This window comes from Daphnia carinata, chromosome 6, assembly GCF_022539665.2.
Source record: "Daphnia carinata strain CSIRO-1 chromosome 6, CSIRO_AGI_Dcar_HiC_V3, whole genome shotgun sequence".
Classification (NCBI taxonomy): domain Eukaryota; kingdom Metazoa; phylum Arthropoda; class Branchiopoda; order Diplostraca; family Daphniidae; genus Daphnia; species Daphnia carinata.
In genome coordinates, this window is record NC_081336.1 from 6,866,440 (window position 1) to 6,885,425 (window position 18,986).

The window sequence follows — 18,986 nt, forward strand, 5'->3', positions numbered from 1 at the left end:
TGCCAAGAAAAATTCTTAATTGATCAGTCACGTACGATGTGTGTCATAACTGCACAATTTGTAATTAGTCGTAACGTGCCAACAATGTCTCGTCACTACTCCTGAAGCAAAAAAAATTTGCATTTTTGCATCCCTCCTTTTTTTTTTCTTCAGACTTTAAAGGGCAAAGTTTTGCTTCAAATTTCAGAACGACAAAAGGTTTCACGCCTTTTGATTATTAATCCGCAAAGTTTCGCACGCTCATTTTGCGCAAAACAACACATCCGTTTATCCTAAAAGCCGATGGTACTTCCTTCGCGTCGTTCACCATTTGTTTCTCTCCCTTTCAACAACAACACAAAGTTTTTGGTCGGATAAGCCGGCCATTTTCCCTCTGTGCACTTAAAAAGCCTAGCTGTTCTATATGGACATTTATGGTTGGTTAGTCTAAAGGACTAATTCATCCATCAGAAACAAAAAAAAAGGAGCACTACATTAATGGGCGACAGTTTTTTTTTTCAAACTCTACTTACATATTCCCTCCATCCGCCAATAAATTGCTGCGTTTTGCGGCTGCGTTTGTGAATTCATCGGTTCGTGTTGACACGAAAGCCTGTCGGAATCCGTATAAAGTTCATAACGTCGGATTCGGCATGCCCCTCCGCTATGTGTATGCGTCCCTTCAAAAGCTTGTGATTCATCTTCTCTATTTCATTCTTTTTGTGTGTGTTTTATTTCGTTGTTGGGTATTAAGTCGACCGCGCACATTCAAAAAAGATGGCAACGAAATATTGAAAAGGGAAACTGGTGGCTTTTATTGACTCTGCGAAACATTGGCTGTTCATACACAGATGTTGTCTTACACACTTGAAAAAAAAAAAGAAGGGGGGAGTATCTTTTATGGACATGTACAGGATTATACTTAAGCAACATCCTTGATGAGAAATGACCTCACTTCAAGTCTGTTCGCCATCTTTTCAGTCAGGTACATTTTTTAAAATTTTTATTGTTGCAATGAACGAATTTTTCTATCGCTTCTTTAGATGCGCATGTATACAATTGAAGCGGATGTACAATCACAAAAAAAAAATCCGGCGCCAATGGAACGCTCGGCGGGATGACGTGCTGGGAGTTGAATAAAATACGGAACGTAAACCGCCGGAAAGCTCAGTCAGCGCCCGAGCGGCATCCGCAAGCGACGTGCTTTCTTTGAGCTCTGTCCGACCCAAGTTTTCTTTCATCCACAATCCTTCATAATATATATTTTTTTAAAGTATAGTTTTGTGTTTATACCGACGGTGAAGGAAACCTCCATCGCATACAGTTTGGACAATTCACGTTTTTACAGCGTTCGTGTTGTCGTTCACGATATTCATTTGGATATTCAAGTTGGGAAAGGGAAGAACCTTTTGTATGTTAAAAACAGTAAACGGGGACTTCTATACGGTTTCAAAGATCTAAAAAAAAAAAAAGGAGGGACGAAAACACAAAAGAATCGACGGGTCATCGTCATGTTTGAAACGGGCGGAGCAAACCCGTCAAGTGCTGCCAGTGGTAATAGCCGAAAATACTGTAGGGTCAACAGTAAACGTATTCATCGTGTTTTCTCCAACGGACTGGTGTCGCATTTCACGTGTCCTCGTCGCCCGATGTCGCACCGGTGTCAATCGGCCAAGTTGCTGGCCATTTGGACGAGCATCGTGGCCGTTTTGGTCTTCTCAACGACCCCCGTTTTCGCCGTCGCTAAAGGTACAATTCAATCGTCAAATCGTTTTAAAAAATTAGGTCATTCTCCGTCCGTTTTATAATGCGTTCCCCTCAAAAAAAAAAAAAAAGAACAAACAAGGAAGAACATCGAAATGTGTGTGTAGCTCATTTGGCGATGTGATAGATACCGAGATGAGCAACATGGACAGCGAGAAAATGAGAAGTTAGTAGCCTAGAGGCGCTCTCGAGTTACTCACATCGTCACTAGACTTTTATCATCGTCCATGTTTCTCTATACATGTAACTTCAGCGAGTAACAACCAACGGTGCGTTCGCTTTGATCGACTGCACCCCAAGTCCGAGGGCCTTGTAGAAATTCGAGATTCACCAAAGGACTAATGATCAAGGCTCATACACACAGCGAACAAAAAAAAAAGGATTTGAAAATGTTCAGTCCGAAAAAAATTCGATTTGTTTTACAACTTTCAAATAAAAATAGAGAAACAAAAAAAAAAAAAACGAGGCTATCGATCAAAGAGATGCAAGCCGTCATTTGTCTTCATTTGTTTAGTCGTTTTATACATTCTAAGAGCACTTTTAGCTCTTGACGAGAATACAGCGTACGGTCGGATTGCTCCCCAATGTGCATCAAACTGCGCCTCATCTAATCCCTCTCCCCTCAACACTTTTTGGCCTCCCCAGTGGGCGGCCAATCTTCCAGTTCAACGCCAACCGTCTGCGTGTAAATGTAGAGCAAAAGAAAAAAAATGACCGACATACAAACATTCATACATATGTTTATTTATCTTTATGAAGTATTGTACGTACACGATGAAAAGATTCCACACAAGAGTCGACTCAAGAAGTTGCATCTTTTTTTTTTGTTCAACTGTTTTTCGTTAGAAGCTCCTTCCTTTTTTCTCTCTTTCTCCCTGCTTTTGACAAAGACGTTGATCACGTTCTGTCGAAGAAGAAGAAAAAAACGAGAGGGACAGCAAACTCACGGTCTCAAAGGTACACGAAATCCTTGCCGACACTTGAACGTAATAATCCAGTAGTACACAGACACACAACTTTTGTTGTTGTCTACGAACCTTTTTCAAGGAAATAAAAAAAAAATATGTGCGTGGCGTATAGTTGAAAAGGAAATATTATGTCTATAATGTACAATGCTCCAAGTTGAAAATCTAACAACAGTTAGCAGAGGAACACATGTTACAAGAAAACCAAGTACAGCAAATCGCAGGACGACATTATTTTTTTTTTGTTTTGTTTATTTCTATTCGTCTGAAGGCCCGGCAAAGTTAGTGAGAACAACCCGTCGAAAGTTTCGCCCAGAGGCACGTAATGAAACATCAAAAGAAAAAAGATGATACAACAAACAAGAGACATTTAATATATATATATATATATTCTTTCGTCGTTTCAAAGAATTCGACATAAGGATGTCATTATCATTTGTGTGCACATGTCGTCAATAAGAAAAAGAAAAAAAAAACAAATGTTGCACACTTTTATTTCTGAACTTTTTCGTGTAGACGATGTAGAGTAGAACATATTGTTTCTTAGTTTAGATACTGGGGGCCTTATTAGCAACTGTTTGGCTTCATTAGCTGCCCCCCTTCGTTGCCTGGACGCGTGTAATATAGAGAAGCAGCCGGGGGATCGCCTTGCAGCCTCGAATTTCGCGAAAGAATCCAATCGAATTTTCTCATAATGAAGCTGAGATGAAATGAAAAAAAAAAAAAAAAAAAAGAACGGGGGAAAGGGAATAAGCGTGTGTAGTTGGGAGCAAGCAGAACAACAGACAAAACGACCTCCTTTTTGATGCGACCCAAAATTGTTGCACACTATAGTTGAATGACGTCATAGTCGTTCATAGACGCATTGTTTCACGTATAAAGCTAACGCGTTTTTGGGTTTAAAAACAGGTTCGATGGGTCCCGATCCTGAATTCGTGGAACCGCTACAAAATCTGACAGTAACGGCGGGCCGAGATGTCAAATTGCAGTGCTCCGTTAAACACCTCGGCTCTTACAAGGTATGGATTTTTCTTTTTTTGTTTGTTGTTGTTGTATAAACCTGTGGTGCAGCTTGAATTTGTTTTACGTCTGGGGTCATATGCCGTGAAACGGGAGGGATAAAAGGGACCGGCCAATCTCGTGAATGGATTAAATAAGAGCCCTTCGTTCTATTGGATCATTCAGGTCGCCTGGATCTATATGGAACGGTCGGCTATTCTGACGGTGCAGAATCACGTCATCACGCGCAATCCTCGCATTAGCGTCTCGCATGACCAGCATCACACATGGAATTTGCACATCGCATCCATTCAAGAATCGGATCGCGGCGGATACATGTAAAATACGCGATCGTTCATCACAAAGTTCGACTTCATTAAATTGATTCTGAATTTAGGTGCCAAATCAACACAGCCGCTGCCAAGACTCGCGTCGGTTACATCACCGTTGTCGGTAAGTGCATCGCGTTTAGACCCAATCAGCTATCGCTTAATAAATGCAGGAATCATCAAAGAAAAACGTCGATTAAAAAAACACGGAAATCCTCCTCCATTTTGCGTCGTCCCCCTTCTCGACAGGGCCAAAGAGGGATGATGTATGTTTAGCAAATGTTGATGATCTCAACAAGAGATGTGAGCCATTCTCTTATGAATAGCAGAGTAGGGACAAACTTTGGCTAAGGTCCGTTAATCGCTGACATGGTTCGTTAAAAGAAAGTGTATATATATATTCTGGTGTTGCGCAGCTCGTGGATGCAGACAAAAGAGATAGAGGGGGAGATTTGGGTCCCGATCCAAAAGCATCGTCAATTGAGATCCCTTTCCCCACTGATGAAATAGGCTCATGTACACACGGTCTGTACGTGTGCATACAGAGAGAGGGGAGAGATATAAGATGGAATGCATCGATCCATCACGGTCTATCAACCGATGCCAACTGGTGAACAAAGTCAAAAGACCTCTTATTTATCATACTCAAGTGGGGAAAACGAAATGTGCATTGCTGCGACGCGGTAGGGCCATGTATAGATCGTGTTGCGTATACAGAGTCTAGGGGCATAAACTAAAAGAAGTGCAACAATCCCGAATTTTTTGGAAATAGCGTTGAAGTAGTAACAACAGAAGAAGACTATGGCTCTCTGACGTAGATTTTCTTTGAGTACAAAAATAGAGACAGGCGAAATTTTTTTTTAAGGGATCAACGAAGGATTGGGAAAAATGGAATTTAAGAAATGTGAAATACAAATCAACGAATTTTTTGTTATTTATTTATTTTTTTTTTCAGGATTGACCCGCCTAGGGGCTCAATCCCGCAGTCACAAAAAGGCCTTGCAGACATAGTCTCCCGAAAAAAAATCAAAAATAAGAAGAGAAAAGTCGAAGCAATCTCCGGTTCCTTTATATCCGTCCCGTCTCTCTCTCGTATAAACAAATATTTGACCAGTACTCTTTTTTGTTTCTTTTTACCGAATCAACAAATGGGAAGACATTTCACTCAAGTTTTTATATGGACACACACATATCTATCGCACCATGCTACACACAATGTACACATATACTACGTAGACGTGCAATGAGATTCACGAAGAAAAAGGGCTTTTTGTTTTTTCCCTTTTTCGATCCAAAATCCCCTCCGATTTTTCATCTGGATGTGCTTTGATTGACTCGAAAGACTCACCGTCTTATTGGTTCCCTTATATGATATAGAAGGCTCCCTTCTAGGGGTTCTTAAAAGTGCAAAGCGGCGTGAATGAGAGAGCTCCCTTCCTTGGTGTCGTATATACGAAGTGTCAGACAAGTCAGCGAGCAACTGGAGAGCCTTCAGTCCTTCACGCAGACATTTATATTGTGTGTCTCTTTATTTACCACGCGTGTGTGTGTGTGTGTGTGTCGGCGATGTAGCAAAGAGACAGATTGCGTCTGATGCGGCCGTGAGAGGAGCCTATTCGTTCCTTTCTTTCCGCGGGGCACAAACATCTGAAACTAGTGACACGTGCTGTCCCGCCTCCCTTCCCCCTTTTTTTCTTATTCCCGCGGTTAAACTTGATTGGTATTTTTGTGTGTGTTGGCTATTGCTGAAAGCGGAGGGGCATCGTCGCAGAGGGGCATCAGAGAAAAATAGGGTGCCGTTTTTTGCGATTGATGATCGCGGTGTGAAACGCCTATAGTGGTGGGGTTCATCAAAGTGAAACATTGATTTGGATAAAGTGTGGGGGGAATTAAAGATTTTAAAAGATTAGAGGGATGAATAGAGTTTTTAAAATTTAAATGGCGTTGAAGAGGAAATGGCTAGGTCCCGCAGTCAGCCACTGGAAATCCATTAGAACAAGCCGATTTGCATATGCTGGGTTGTAAAACGAATTTAAAAGGTGGGGGCGGGGAAATAAAAATACCGGAAGCGCTTGGTTTATTTTATAATATTCGGAATTTAGAAATTCAGTCGCCCAGCAAATGCAAAACAATGCGTGTTTACTTCATTTTCACGAAGGATGGCGACGTTTTTTTCAAAGCAGTCCTTGTGCTTTCTACATAGCCTTTAATTTCATATCCCGTCCCTATCCAGTACCGCCGAGTATCGACGACGCTCTAAGCAGCTCCAGCGTGACGGCCAGAGAGCAGAGCTCTGTGACGTTGACGTGCAACGCAACAGGCACACCGCCGTTGACGGTCCGCTGGCGGCGAGAAGACGGCAAACTCATCAACATCAACCGCACACACGCCGGTATTTACGTGTTTCTATTATCTCCCCGTGTAAATGGGTAAAATAGGAAAATGTGCACAGCACGAAATTCGCTTTGAAAAAAAAAATGAAGGGTCAACAACTGTCAAGAGCAAAACTTTTGTGGGACAATTTCCTGCAGATGAATATGGGGGTGTGTGTGAATGTGATGATTCAATCTGTGTTAGCTGCAGGGCAATCCTTTTTTTCGTGTGTGTGTGTGTGTGTGTGTGTGTGTGTGCTCTGATTATTGATTGATTGGAATGATGATGTTGTTTGTGTATGACAGTAACCGAATGGGAGGGGACACATCTGGACCTGAACAAAGTCAGCCGTTACGATATGGGTGCCTATTTGTGCATCGCAAGTAACGGCGTACCGCCGACCGTCAGCAAACGCATCAGTCTCTCTGTCGAATGTAAGTCTTTTTTTTTTCCTATGAATTCCGCGATCTTATATCATGGTGTTGGATGCCGTTCATTAAAATTTTAAACAAAATATTCCTGGCTGATAATTTTATTCATCGCTTGATTGTTCATGCGTGATGAAAAGCCTCCGCTACGGACGTCATTATTTTTCGTGTCTTTTTTTATTTTTCAAATGCGACAAGCGGATCTAACTCTCTCTCGGACAGTGTCACTGTCCACCCCCCCCCCCCCAAAAAAAAAAAAAAAAAAATTCCGTCTGACAGGATGAAAATGTATATGTACGTTAATTGTCTTTCTTTTATGTATTTTTTGTTTTGTTTTTTATGATTTCTGTCCGGATGCGTCCAACAGTTCCGCCTTCGGTCACGCTTCATCAGCAGTTGATTGGCGCCCCGCTAGGGTCGACCGTCTCGCTAGACTGCACCATTGAATCCAGTCCGGCTGCTCTGCATTTTTGGAGTCGCAGTGACGGAACGGATCTGCACGAAGCGGCTAAATATCTCATGCAATCTTCTTCGTCCATTGGACCCATCGTCACGCCCAGCGGTTCATCGCAAACGTCTTGGCCAGCGTTTCGTATTCAAGTATTTGTGCCACCCTCTTCCCCAATCAAACGTGTGATGTCAATCCATCTCCTGATATTTTTTATTTATCATTTTCGAAATAGTTGCGATTGACTATCGTCAATGTCACGAGCAGAGATTACGGGGCCTACCGCTGCGTGGCTAAGAATCAGTACGGCGAAGCTGACGGAGTCATCACTTTCCACCGTAAGTTATGACATCCTCTTTCTTTTCAATCTTTCGCTTCCGTCTTTCCCCGAACAACATCAGCTGCTAGACGAAACATGATATAAAAGGGGAATGCGTGCGAATGTCAGTAAAGAGTTCATCTTTACCCACCCTCAGTACTTTCACCAATTGAATGTACGACAAAAGGTTTTTTCTTTTTTCCTTTTTTTTGTTGAAAGAAAATGTCATCTACGTTATATTCGTGCCCATTTTCATTTGAATATGGGATTCGTTCTTCCTTTTTTCATAATAGAACGCAACGCGATGAAGGAGTTTGAGTCCAACATTAAAATACGAGGAAATCGGGTAGTCCCTCTCGAATCTTATATTATAAGAAAGGTGGGATATACATCGCTCCTCAGACTTTTCAATGTGCGTTTTCCTTTTTTTGTTGGGGGACATTACAGTTTGTTATAGACGCCGTTATGTATATAGAAAATGTTTTCAACGGAAACGTCGATGAGAAAGGCTCGTTGTTTGCGACATTTCCTTCATCGTTTCTCACGTCGCTTCGCGTTTGTTACACTGATATTGGAGAGATGTTTTGCGGCTCTTTTTAAAGAGAAACGAAAATAATAAGATGCGCCCACGAAACGGCAATGGCTTTTTTTTTTAAGAGAGGGGTGCGTGTGTATTAATGACATACCACCGACGTTCATTACGTACATTCCCCGCTAAGGCTATACATATACGAACGAGGGAAATTGGAGTGCAAACTTTTGAGGAATTTATCAAAAGCGAATCTCGAGAATGTCAACCACATCCCCCATTATATTGATCTCCTTTTATTTTAAATCATATTTTTTTCTTTATTGTAATGTAAAACAACTTTTCTAGCGGCTATAGTAGGACGATGATGTTTATCTCTTTAGCCTTTTGCGACGCCGTTCCCCTTGTAAAGTTGTTGTTTTGTTTTTTAACGTGAAGGCTGATAAAAGTTGTTTTTATAGCTAGCGGTCAACGAAAGTATAGCTCCCTCATTTTTTTTTTATTCCCATCTCGATTTATTAAAGCAGATAGAGCCATGTATAAGGAAATCAGAGGCTGTATCATTCGGGTTTAATATTGTCTCGCTGTGTTCCGAGAAATGCATTTGATACCGTGAATGAGTTGTATGTTTCCGCTTGTCAACTATTTACAACACTTGGTCGCACGTCCGCCGTTCCCGATAATAATTGCATTTTCAACCATCAGAGCGATATTGTAATATAAATTAATTGTCCTTTGGGTTTTTTCGCCCTTTCAATTCCATAATTTATCCATCAAATAAAACTGAGGGGTTCCGGCCTTTGTGTGAAATAATAATAAAATTAATGTGCCATTCCTGAAGCGACAGCTTGTTCCGGCACAGCGTCCAAACCAAACAATTCAATATTCTCTTCGATGGCTATTGCGTATAAAGAGGGAAAACGGGCAAAAATGGATGGGCTTTAATAGTTATCAAACCCCTTTGCTTTTTCATATGTTGCCTAACCATATTATAGACCAGCGCATGATGGCAAACGAGAAGAAATGTTTTGTGGCTTGGGGTATTCGGGTCATCTTGTACTGTATCCCTTTTTTTCCCCATGTAGAACACACAACTTGGAAATGACTGGAACATTCACATAAAAAAAAAATAAGAAAAGTTTGGGGCTGGACACGTTAGCTGGTTGCGCTTAGTCCCAGATCTTGCCCATCTCAATGTATACGCAACTTGACGCCGGGTTGACAAACTCGTTTAGCGGTCCAAAGCTTTTTGCTATGCTTTTTGGCTGGACTTTTGTGAGAGTGCTACAGCAATAACTTACACACGTTCCCCTCCCTTTTTTTTGTGTGTGTGGTGCTGTTGAATCAAAACTTCCTTTGCCCGCCGAGATCTCGAGGAAAATCGTTCCAACAGTTTAGCGGACACAGCGAAAGAAGAAAACTTTGAGGGGGAGAGCAAGGGAATGAGAATATTGAGTAAATGTAGGGGAAAAAAAAAAAGAGAAGAGGCTTTTGATGATAAATATAGTAACTTTTCTACGACCATCGGACCTAAAACCTCGTCCCCATTTTTTTACACCTCAGTGTTATCAACGATGGCGTTATCCAAGCCGCGACAGCAAATCCCCCAACTAGAAAAAATAAAAATAAAAGGGGAAACATCTATTTTTTATGGATAAGAAATAAACAGAAGTTTGTTATCATGAAAGAAAAAGGAATAAAGAGAGAGAAAGGAATATATCCCACAAGGCTATTTTGTTCCATGTGTTTAGATTGACTGCGGACAAGTGTCAATACATCCAGCCTGCTTAACCAATCCGTGACGATAAATATGTAACGGAATTACGAGCTTAAAAGGGACACAAGCCTCTGGCTGTATGCAAAACCTTTTATTTTTTTTACCCAATCTTTATTGCGTTTTAATCCGGAGATATGCGAGAAATAAATGCGAAGACATTAATGCTGGGACAAGTTAACGATCCCATTATTTCTAGAGCGTACGGAATAATGAAGCCAGTAAGAGCTATTTGTAATGGCAGCTTAAGTCTTGCAACAGATTTACACCTTGGAACTAAATCCATATCCGCAAAGCGTCCGCAAATATACCCGAATCCCTTGTTTCTTTATAAAACATCTGAGATTTGGTCGGCATTACTCGAATAATTGCATCGCATTAAACCGCTTAGATGAGAGTGTTATAAAATACATCGCAGTCATGATGCGATTGTCTATTTAAACTCGACTGGGCTTGACCAGCCTCCCTTTGTTTCACGATCACGCAGCAACGTCCACTGACGCTCAGTGTGTCTAATACACAATATTCCGGAATAATAACCCTTTGCGAATGTGTAAGAAGGTAGCCGTCCATGTAAAAATGGGACCGAGCATTTTATATATGAAAATGAAGTGAGGGGTTTCTACTGTATATTACAACCCCAGCAGAACAATCGCATCGTAGGGGACATAACACGAGGGTGTGTTATTGAGGGTAGTAAACGGGGTTGCGTACAATTCAGTTGGGGGTAATAGGAGTCGTGTGGCGGGCAAACGACAAGGGTAAAAATAGAGGGGAGCCCATCTGCCGTTGTTCGATTGCAATGTGACGCCGAAAGAAATTCGTGGCCGACATCAACGCCAAAACATAACTGAGAAAAGGAGGGAGAGACACAGAAATGTATATAAGGGTTGGTTATGGTGGTCTTGGGTAAAACAGACGCTGACCGTACAGGATTTTGCGATCGATCGTGATAGATAAGACTGCGATTCGCTTTCCTTTGGCCGCGATAGTTGTCCACAGCCTTTCATGTTTGGTATGGCTTCCCTTTTAAGCCTATATAGGAAAGCGTAAACAAGGAAAAAGGGAAGCGAGGCTGCTGGATCGTTAAATTCCAGTGGCGAAAAATGGAATGTTTATTAAACAACATTTTGAAGCCCATACGCTATTAAGAGCACAATAATGTCAGACGACATTTAGGGGATATATCCATTTGTTATTTAATAGATTATGTTTATTGATTTTTGTTCAAATTAGATCGCGGGGGATGCGAGTTCATTTTTGAAATAAATTGCGGTTAGTATGATCTTGTTTTACAGGCGATATAGCTGCCTTGTATATTTTTTTCAGAAAAAAAAAAATAGGTTTGTAAAGAAGACATGCTCACGAAGAATTCCCTACGATGAATTATGTGGTCGTTTGTCGCGTCCCAGTGCTTCCGGTGCTTCAATATCGCCAACTCTATCTCGATTCATCTATGGCATTCTTTTTGTGTTTTGTTTTTTCCCCCTAGCTCTTGTAATTTTTATTTTTTTTTGTCTTTTGTTTCCTTTTTAGTAGGAATTGTCGGTGGCTCTGTTGGTAATAAATTATTCTCATGATCGATATCGTTCGTTGATCTCTGCTCCCGCAATGTTTAATTCTTGGTCCCGCCGCTGCACGCAAATACGTTTTGTTTTTTTCTCTATTTTTAATTCTAGAGAGAAACCCACTCACAGTTTGCATGAATCAAAGCAAACAATTATAAAAGGGCTTTATTACAAATAATGAGAACGCATTAGCTGCCTTTTCGGGGTGAAAGATCTAAAGTGGAGGCAATGAGCCCCTTTTATCCTATTTTGCATTCAAGAATTTTATTGGCCCGTAAAATCCTAAACACATTTATTTCTTTTTTTTTTTAACTCCGTTTAGTTTGACCGTGTGAGCAATTGCCATTGTCAATCTTTTTTCGATTGGCGGAAAACTGTTGGGCTTCACGCGTCATCCCTCCCAACAAAAAAATGATGAACAATCCTAGTCACGCGCGGGTCCCTGCGTAAGGACTCGATTGTTCGCCCAACTATTCCGTCCCCTTAGGGTATGACTTGTTGTATATTCTTGTGTCGTTCATCGCCAATTCGATGCCCTCCTTTTCTTTCTCTACACTCCCTAATTTCCCCTTACGTTTGCGAAGAAAGTTGGCCATGATTCCCCTGTTTGATTATTACGTCGACGAGGCATTGACGTAACACACGTCTCGTTTCATGCCGTTAATGTATGCTCGAATTCATCTGTTGAGCTTCAATGACCAAGGTGAATGGCTAAACCATTCATTCTTCTATGTAACGAACGCGATCACATATCCGTTAGCTTTCGTCAAAGTTCTTCTCGGCTAGAGGTTCATGTCATATTGCCTGTCGCCTATACAAATGACGAGGGGCTATGTTCAGCACGATCAGAAAAACGTGGATTCATGTGGATGTACAACAAGTAATGCCAGTATAAAACTAGTGGCAACAGATGTAACTTTGCTTACGTCTACGGTTTGTATGAATCGATCGCCTACCGTATTAGAAATGCGAGTTGCACAACAGGAAATTGATCGTGCCAGCATGTCAGTGTATGCCCTATAGGAAAAATCATTCGCTAGTTTTTAATAATAAAGAAGCCGTATATTTATTCCGGATAAGAAAAACCTCTGCTTAATTTTTTTTGTGAGTAGATACACAGTCGGTCACCACGTCAACGGCATCGAACCGCGCGAATTTGCCCCCTGTAGCCGCCATCAGCCCAGGTAAGATAACGTAATAAGTTATTATGCGTTTTCCAACTTGATTCGTTTTTTCTTAATCTTTAATTTGAAACGAAAGCGCAATTAGAAGACTGGAGTCAAGACTCAAGCAATCAAACTCAGATGAGATTAGCGGATCCATTTAGTAAAGGTATTTGCTTGTCGAATAAACCTTATTTCATTGCATTTAAATTGTGATTTTTAAAGGCCGTTCGCATGAAAACAAACTTCCCGACACGGTCGATCAAAAGGAAACCAACAGCAAACCTGCCAAATCTCGTTCAGATGGCAAATGGACTTTTAACTGGGACCACACCACATCAGGTGGGTGGAATTTTTTGAGTTTGATGCGTTTGCGGACGTGAGGAACGTACGTGACGCATTTCCAAAGAATGAATATTTGATTTAATCGAATAGCAAAACGGAAAGCCGAGCGTTGGCAGAGTGAAGAAGCAGATTGTTTTGTTTATTTCATCAGACACTTGCATGACCGTGTGCGTTCATTCTCACGAACCACAGCAAAATTAATGCGGGTCCATTATTTAATCACACGTTGAAATGCGCAAAAGATACTACGAAACACCATTTGACTCGCGTTTTTTTAACAAACCCTTTGTTCTGGCTTACCATTTATTTCAATCTTTTTTTTTTCTGCTTAATCATCTGGTGACAATCCACCTTCCACGCGTTAAGGCACACGCACTTGGGACTCATAGTTTATGAGTTATTCAAATTCAAAGCGATTGCACTAAAACACTTGGGTTGCGTTTTATTTGAAATTTACGTGACTAAACGAAAATCTAACATTTTATTCGGAATTAGCATGCCAATTAGGCTATGAAAGGTTAGATTTAATCGAATTGCGAATCAAAATTTGAAGTCCGACTCGAATAAGCCCGTCTTTCTGTTTTTTACGGTTAATTCATAAACTATAAGCCCAATATAAAAATATCTCCGATTTTCATGATCAGCAATGAATTTCGAATCGAAATAATGTATGTTTAAGTAAATCTAGAATTTGACGAAAATTGAAAAAGTGGGAAGGCTATAGCCTTCTCATTTTGACGAAAATCATCAAAAAGCGATATCTCTCAGAATTAAATAAAAATCATACTATAGTCTCAAAATCGAACGCCTATTCTAACTGGAATGTTAGTTTTGCCTTTACCTATGTCTGGCTTATTTTGTCGGGCTTATTTTGTCGGGCTTAAAAATTTTTCCTATTAAAAACTAATATCATTTAATCCAGATAACTGTATATGATTCTGACTCAAAATTAACCAAGGAATACGAAAATGAAATTCGTTTATACGTAGATCTTATAGTTTTTGAGATATCTAAAATATAACATTAGTATGTGTGCGAATCGAAACCATTAGCTAGCGCGTCAATACGCTACAGCGCTAGCGTGACACATCAAACTTCTTTGATTATTCAAAAACCATAAACTCTACGTTAAAAAAATCCATTTTCATGTTCCTTGTTAAATTTAAAATCAGAAGGATATATAGTTATTTAGATCTAATGACATTATTTTTTTATAGGAAAAAATTTTAAGCCCGACAAAATAAGCCCGATAAAATAAGCCCGACTTTCTGTTTTTCACGGTTAATTCATAAACTATAAGCCTAATATAAAAATATACCCAATATTCGTTATCAGCGATAAATTTCGAATCGAAGTAACGTATTTTTACGTAAATCTAGAATTTGATGAAAACTGAAAAAGTGAGAAGGCTATAGCCTTCTCATTTTGACGAAAATCATCAAAAAGCAATATCTCTCAGAATTAAATAAAAATCACACAATAGTCTAAAAATCGAACGCTTATTCTAACTGGCATGTTAGTTTTGCCTTTACCTATGAAATTTTTGAATTATGCGCAATCAAAGTTGTTAAAGCGCAACTACTCTTATATTTTAGATTACTCAAAAGCCACAAATTCCACGCCAAATAAAATATCATTTTCGTTATTGTTGTTAAATTTTGAATTTAAATCGTGTATATTATTGATTATTGTGTTTAAAAGATTTTTTAAAGGAAAAGTCGGGCTTATCTTGTCGGGCTTAAAAAATTTTCCTATTAAAAAATAATATTTTTTTATTTAATTTTTTAAAACCCAAATATGACTACAAAGATAAACGATTTAGATTCAAAATTTAACGAGGATTTTAAATATTAAGTTCATTTTGACTTGAAACTTATGGTTTTTAAGTTATTCAAATTCAAAGTGATTGTAGTCAAAACAATTTTGATTCCGCAGCACTGGAATTCCTTAACTATTCAAAATTAAATTGTCAAAAAGCGAATGCTACGTTGAAGTTCAGTCTGATTTATTGTGTACGGTATACATCAAATACCAAATTTTTGGAGGTCACTAACATGAAAATTCATCATTAGTGTTGCTAGAGATTAATAATTTTGTATAACATCTGTTTTCCCATTTTCCAGGTTCATCTAGTTGTGCGACGTGCTCGAGTTCTACGTGGATGTCCGTTTTGACAACGATCAGTCTGATCGGATGGACAATAAACATTGTAAACGTGAAATTTACGTCTACTTTTACCTTCAACACAGAGACAATGAGGCCGAGATCAACTTGTTAACTGCAACTCAAAATTCGTCTATTATTTCATTCTTTTACGTTATGTGAAAAGGTCTGAATGTTTTGCCCGTTCGGTCAAGTCTCATTGTTGCGATATAATATGGCTGTCGTTATTTATCTTTGTACAGATCTGTATCGCCATCCATTCCAAATGTGTACCATTTTTTTCCCATCTACTACCCCCATGTATATTGTACGTTCTATTCCATGGTTCGATCTTCTCTTAACTTTCTCTTTTTTTCTCTAACTCGTCAATGAAATGAACACCGAAATGCTAAATAATTTCACTTAAAAAAAAATAAAGCCGCCAATAACGATGAAACTCAAAAAATGTAACTACTCATCACTACGCAAAAACCAAACCAACTACAATTAAGTTTTTCAACTCGAATTGCCGAGTTGAAGATTCTTCAGTCTACCCATCAAGATTTACACATCGGCACGAGAGAGAAAGAGAGAGAGAGAAAGAGAATAATACAAGATCTAGAAACTTTGATGTTGGTCTTGTCTCACTGGTGTGTCGAACTGTGTTGATCTATTGCACGTTTAGAATCTTCTTTACAACTCGGACGACGTCCTTGGCTTGGGGCAGAGAGTTATCCTCAAGTGTTTTGGCGTATGGCATCGGGATATCAGCACCAGTCACACGGATCGGTGGGGCATCGAGATGGTAAAATCCGGGGCCTTGAGTCCAATAATTAAGATTAAAAGAACCGATAGAAAAAAAATTTAATGTGCAAGTATACCTTCGACCATTCGAGACACAATTTCTGCTCCCACTCCTGACTGAGGCCAGCCGTGTTCAACGGAGACCAAGTGATTTGTTTTTTTCACGGATTCCATGACGGTGTCGAAATCTAATGGTCTCAAGCTTCGTAGGTTGATTACCTCCGCCTCGATGCCAATTGCGCTTAGCTCTTTTGCGGCATCCAGGCAAGTGGCAACTGCGCGCGAGAAGGCCACCAAAGTAATGTGTTTGCCTAGTTTTGAAGATAAAAATTGAATTAAGAAAAGCACTGTTTGTTGCCAACATTTTCAAGGCATACCGGCCCGTTCGATTTTCGCTTTTCCGATGGGTAAGACGAAATCTTTAGACAAGACTTCATCAGACACATCAAAGGGAGTTCCGTACATGATTTCGTTTTCTAGACAGACGACAGGGTCAGGATCACGGATGGCAGCTTTCAATAGGCCCTTGGCATCCTCAGCAGAATATGGAGCAATGACCTGTATTACGGAAACGTAAAGGGACGCTAGAGTTAGCAATCAAATATGATTTTAAAAAATACCCCTACCTTGAGACCAGGACAATGGCTGTACCATGCACCAAAACACTGCGAGTGCTGGGCAGCAACTCCAGCAGCAGCCCCATTAGGTCCTCGGAAGACAATGGGAACATTGACAATTCCAGCTGACATACTTTTTAAAATGAAAAAAAATTGCAAGTTTCATAGTGTCTGATGCAATGTAATACTGGCATGATAATCATATATAATATACTAACTAGAATGTTTTTGCAGCTGAGTTTATCACATGATCAATCGCTTGCATAGAGAAGTTCCAGGTCATGAATTCACAAATGGGTCTCAATCCTGCCTGAGGAGCAGTAATAGGAAATGATGCACACCCAATTTTGTTATTTCAGCTTGTTTCAGTTAAAACACCTACCATGGCAGCACCAGCAGCAATTCCAGCAAAACCCATTTCTGTGATAGGGGTATCAATGACACGCTTATCTCCATATTTCTTCCACAATCCCCTTGAAACCTTGTAGGCTCCATCGTACTGGGCTACTTCCTCACCCAAAATGAAAACCCTCTCGTCTCTTTCCATCTCTTCATCCATTGCTTGATTGAGGGCATCTCTCACAGTGAGCTGCATTAAACTTTATTGTTAATGTGGTCAATCAGTGAATCGTGATCTACCGTATGTACCTGAGCAGAGGCTGGTCGAGAGGTCGATATTCCGCGAAGTCCAACATATTTTAAAGCGTTCTAAATAAAAGAAGAAATCACTCCAATACATTTTTTACAAATATAACTGTGTAATTTTAGTACCTTTAACATCACAAGGTTGGATTTCGCAATAGGAGCCGCCATAACCGGTTAACAAGCGAGGTTTTTTTTACTTCGGTAGTTCGCTAAAGGAATAGCGGGATCAGCTGATCGCGATCGGACTTATAAATAGAACATAGTTTCGGAGACCTCCGCTAGGTGGAAGAAGGCGCATCAAAGACGAACAACATGAAAAAGTAGAGAAAATGAGAAACACGGAAAAGACGTCGTTAACAACGGCTTTTGCAACTGCTCCCGAACGTCGCATTATATCCCAGATTGCAAAGGCGATAAAAAATAAGCCTTGATATCACGAGCTGTCGAGTCCCGCTTTCACCGCCCGTGTTGGGCTATTATAGTGTCCTACTTCCAAGAAAACTGCGCTGCAAACTTCTAATCTGTAGATCGGTGAACTGGGAGGTTTAAATTTCGAATAATGATGCTATTATTCAGCGTATGACGTATTCATCCACCAACTATGTCAAACCACAAAATCGATTGCGATAGATTTTTAAGCGAATATTTCAATCAAGAACTATCATGGCAGGCTCTGTCAATATGAGTTGAACCGCCACTGCCATGAAAAAGAAACATTTTTATTGCTTTGCCGTATTCATACGAGGGAAAGGCTTTGGCTTCCTTCAGATTGGTTTCTGCAACCCATGCTTTGATGTATCTTCTCCGCCTTTTTCCCTTTTTTTGTTAACCACACTGCCATGGTATGAGTTACAAAATGAGGTATCTCCGTGAAAAAGAATGATGCGGGAATGATCACAGACGCTCGTGACAGAATCTTCGCTTTGTGTATACACCCGCCACATCAATATAAAGGCGGTTAGCACAAAAATGGGATTTTTAAAGCAAAGATTTTATGAGCGGAATCTTGCACATGATCCAAGTTTGCTGCTATCATCTAAAGTGGCATAAGGAAAACGCCAAGATGCTGCTAAGATGAAACACATGAAGCATGTGGGGGTACCATTATGGAAATAACAAGAAGCTCTGCATTCAGTAGCTAGCGGGGTCCTATAGATTGTGTGGCAGTCTTATAGATCTTTGCGCTCCGATGATGTAATGGAGTGTTCTCGTGTCAATTAGGTGGAAGCTATGGTGGAAAACATCAGTCATCATAAATCTGTTGGAGCATTTTTTCTTGCGCGCAACTGCGCATCATATTATTTTATACCCCTTGAGCTATCAAGTGGAATATCGTTTGCACAGCTTGCGGATGGATGACGCGTGCCTCGGCGAAGGAAAATGCAGCAGTGTTCTGATTCGTTATCAAAAGCATTGATAACATATTCATTGTGCAGAGAAAGCAGTTCATTCGGCTAAATTCATTGAACGATTTCAACATTTCTAGCATGGATGTTTCGTCATTAGTGTCGGCAAAAGTCTTTGTGGTTTTAGTTTTGTTTGTCGTCTAGGTACAGTATATAAATTTTTTTTTTATTTCATCATACTTTAACGACAGCAAGAAGTTCGATCTCGTTCAATCGAGCGCTTGCTTACGAAAGCGGATCAAAGAGAATAGCCATATATACTGTATATACACGCTGTAAGAGGTAGAATTGTAGATTGCTTTCTTTCCTCAGCAATAAAACACACAGTTTTAATCAATAAGAGCTTACGCGACTGTTTTGGATATGCAGCAACTGCCTGTTGACATCTG

General features: G+C 40.1%; 2 protein-coding genes across 4 annotated transcripts; one reads left to right on the forward strand and one right to left on the reverse strand.

The window, feature by feature from the left end:
* Positions 1 to 1,217: 1,217 nt before the first annotated feature.
* On the forward strand, positions 1,218 to 15,581 carry LOC130702357 (lachesin-like). The gene is made up of 12 exons (XM_057524036.2): positions 1,218 to 1,728; positions 3,618 to 3,727; positions 3,894 to 4,045; positions 4,105 to 4,160; positions 6,270 to 6,428; positions 6,715 to 6,843; positions 7,205 to 7,437; positions 7,521 to 7,623; positions 12,588 to 12,659; positions 12,736 to 12,807; positions 12,864 to 12,980; positions 15,107 to 15,581. Exons 1-12 carry the CDS (start codon positions 1,491 to 1,493, stop codon positions 15,259 to 15,261), a joined length of 1,596 nt encoding a protein of 531 aa, XP_057380019.1. The 5' UTR covers positions 1,218 to 1,490; the 3' UTR covers positions 15,262 to 15,581.
* A 51-nt stretch (positions 15,582 to 15,632) lies between these two features.
* On the reverse strand, positions 15,633 to 17,450 carry LOC130702371 (pyruvate dehydrogenase E1 component subunit beta, mitochondrial-like). 3 transcript variants are annotated; one of them, XM_057524054.2, is made up of 8 exons: positions 17,318 to 17,450; positions 17,195 to 17,254; positions 16,929 to 17,135; positions 16,765 to 16,856; positions 16,556 to 16,679; positions 16,307 to 16,487; positions 16,007 to 16,240; positions 15,633 to 15,944 (listed from the first exon to the last, which is right to left on the reverse strand). In XM_057524054.2, exons 1-8 carry the CDS (start codon positions 17,357 to 17,359, stop codon positions 15,796 to 15,798), a joined length of 1,089 nt encoding a protein of 362 aa, XP_057380037.1. In that variant the 5' UTR covers positions 17,360 to 17,450; the 3' UTR covers positions 15,633 to 15,795. The 3 variants fall into 3 exon arrangements, with proteins under 3 accessions (XP_057380037.1, XP_059351543.1, XP_059351544.1); XM_059495560.1 differs by having other exon boundaries at positions 16,007 to 16,234; positions 16,301 to 16,487; XM_059495561.1 differs by having other exon boundaries at positions 16,007 to 16,234; positions 16,301 to 16,487; positions 16,765 to 16,852; positions 16,925 to 17,135.
* Between the last annotated feature and the right edge of the window lie 1,536 nt (positions 17,451 to 18,986).

What these genes read in the sequence shown, in the direction of transcription:
- LOC130702371 (XM_057524054.2), bottom strand. Translation starts at nt 17,359, where the DNA reads ATGGCGGCTCCTATTGCGAAATCCAACCTTGTGATGTTAAAG. An exon ending in CCAACCTTGTGATGTTAAAG is followed by an intron (nt 17,255 to 17,317) that starts GTACTAAAATTA and finishes TCTTTTATTTAG; the next exon opens with AACGCTTTAAAATATGTTGG. An exon ending in TGTGTCTCGAATGGTCGAAG is followed by an intron (nt 15,945 to 16,006) that starts GTATACTTGCAC and finishes ATTGGACTCAAG; the next exon opens with GCCCCGGATTTTACCATCTC.
- LOC130702357 (XM_057524036.2), top strand. Translation starts at nt 1,491, where the DNA reads ATGTTTGAAACGGGCGGAGCAAACCCGTCAAGTGCTGCCAGTGGTAAT. An exon ending in CGGAGTCATCACTTTCCACC is followed by an intron (nt 7,624 to 12,587) that starts GTAAGTTATGAC and finishes TTTTGTGAGTAG; the next exon opens with ATACACAGTCGGTCACCACG. An exon ending in CTGGGACCACACCACATCAG is followed by an intron (nt 12,981 to 15,106) that starts GTGGGTGGAATT and finishes CCCATTTTCCAG; the next exon opens with GTTCATCTAGTTGTGCGACG.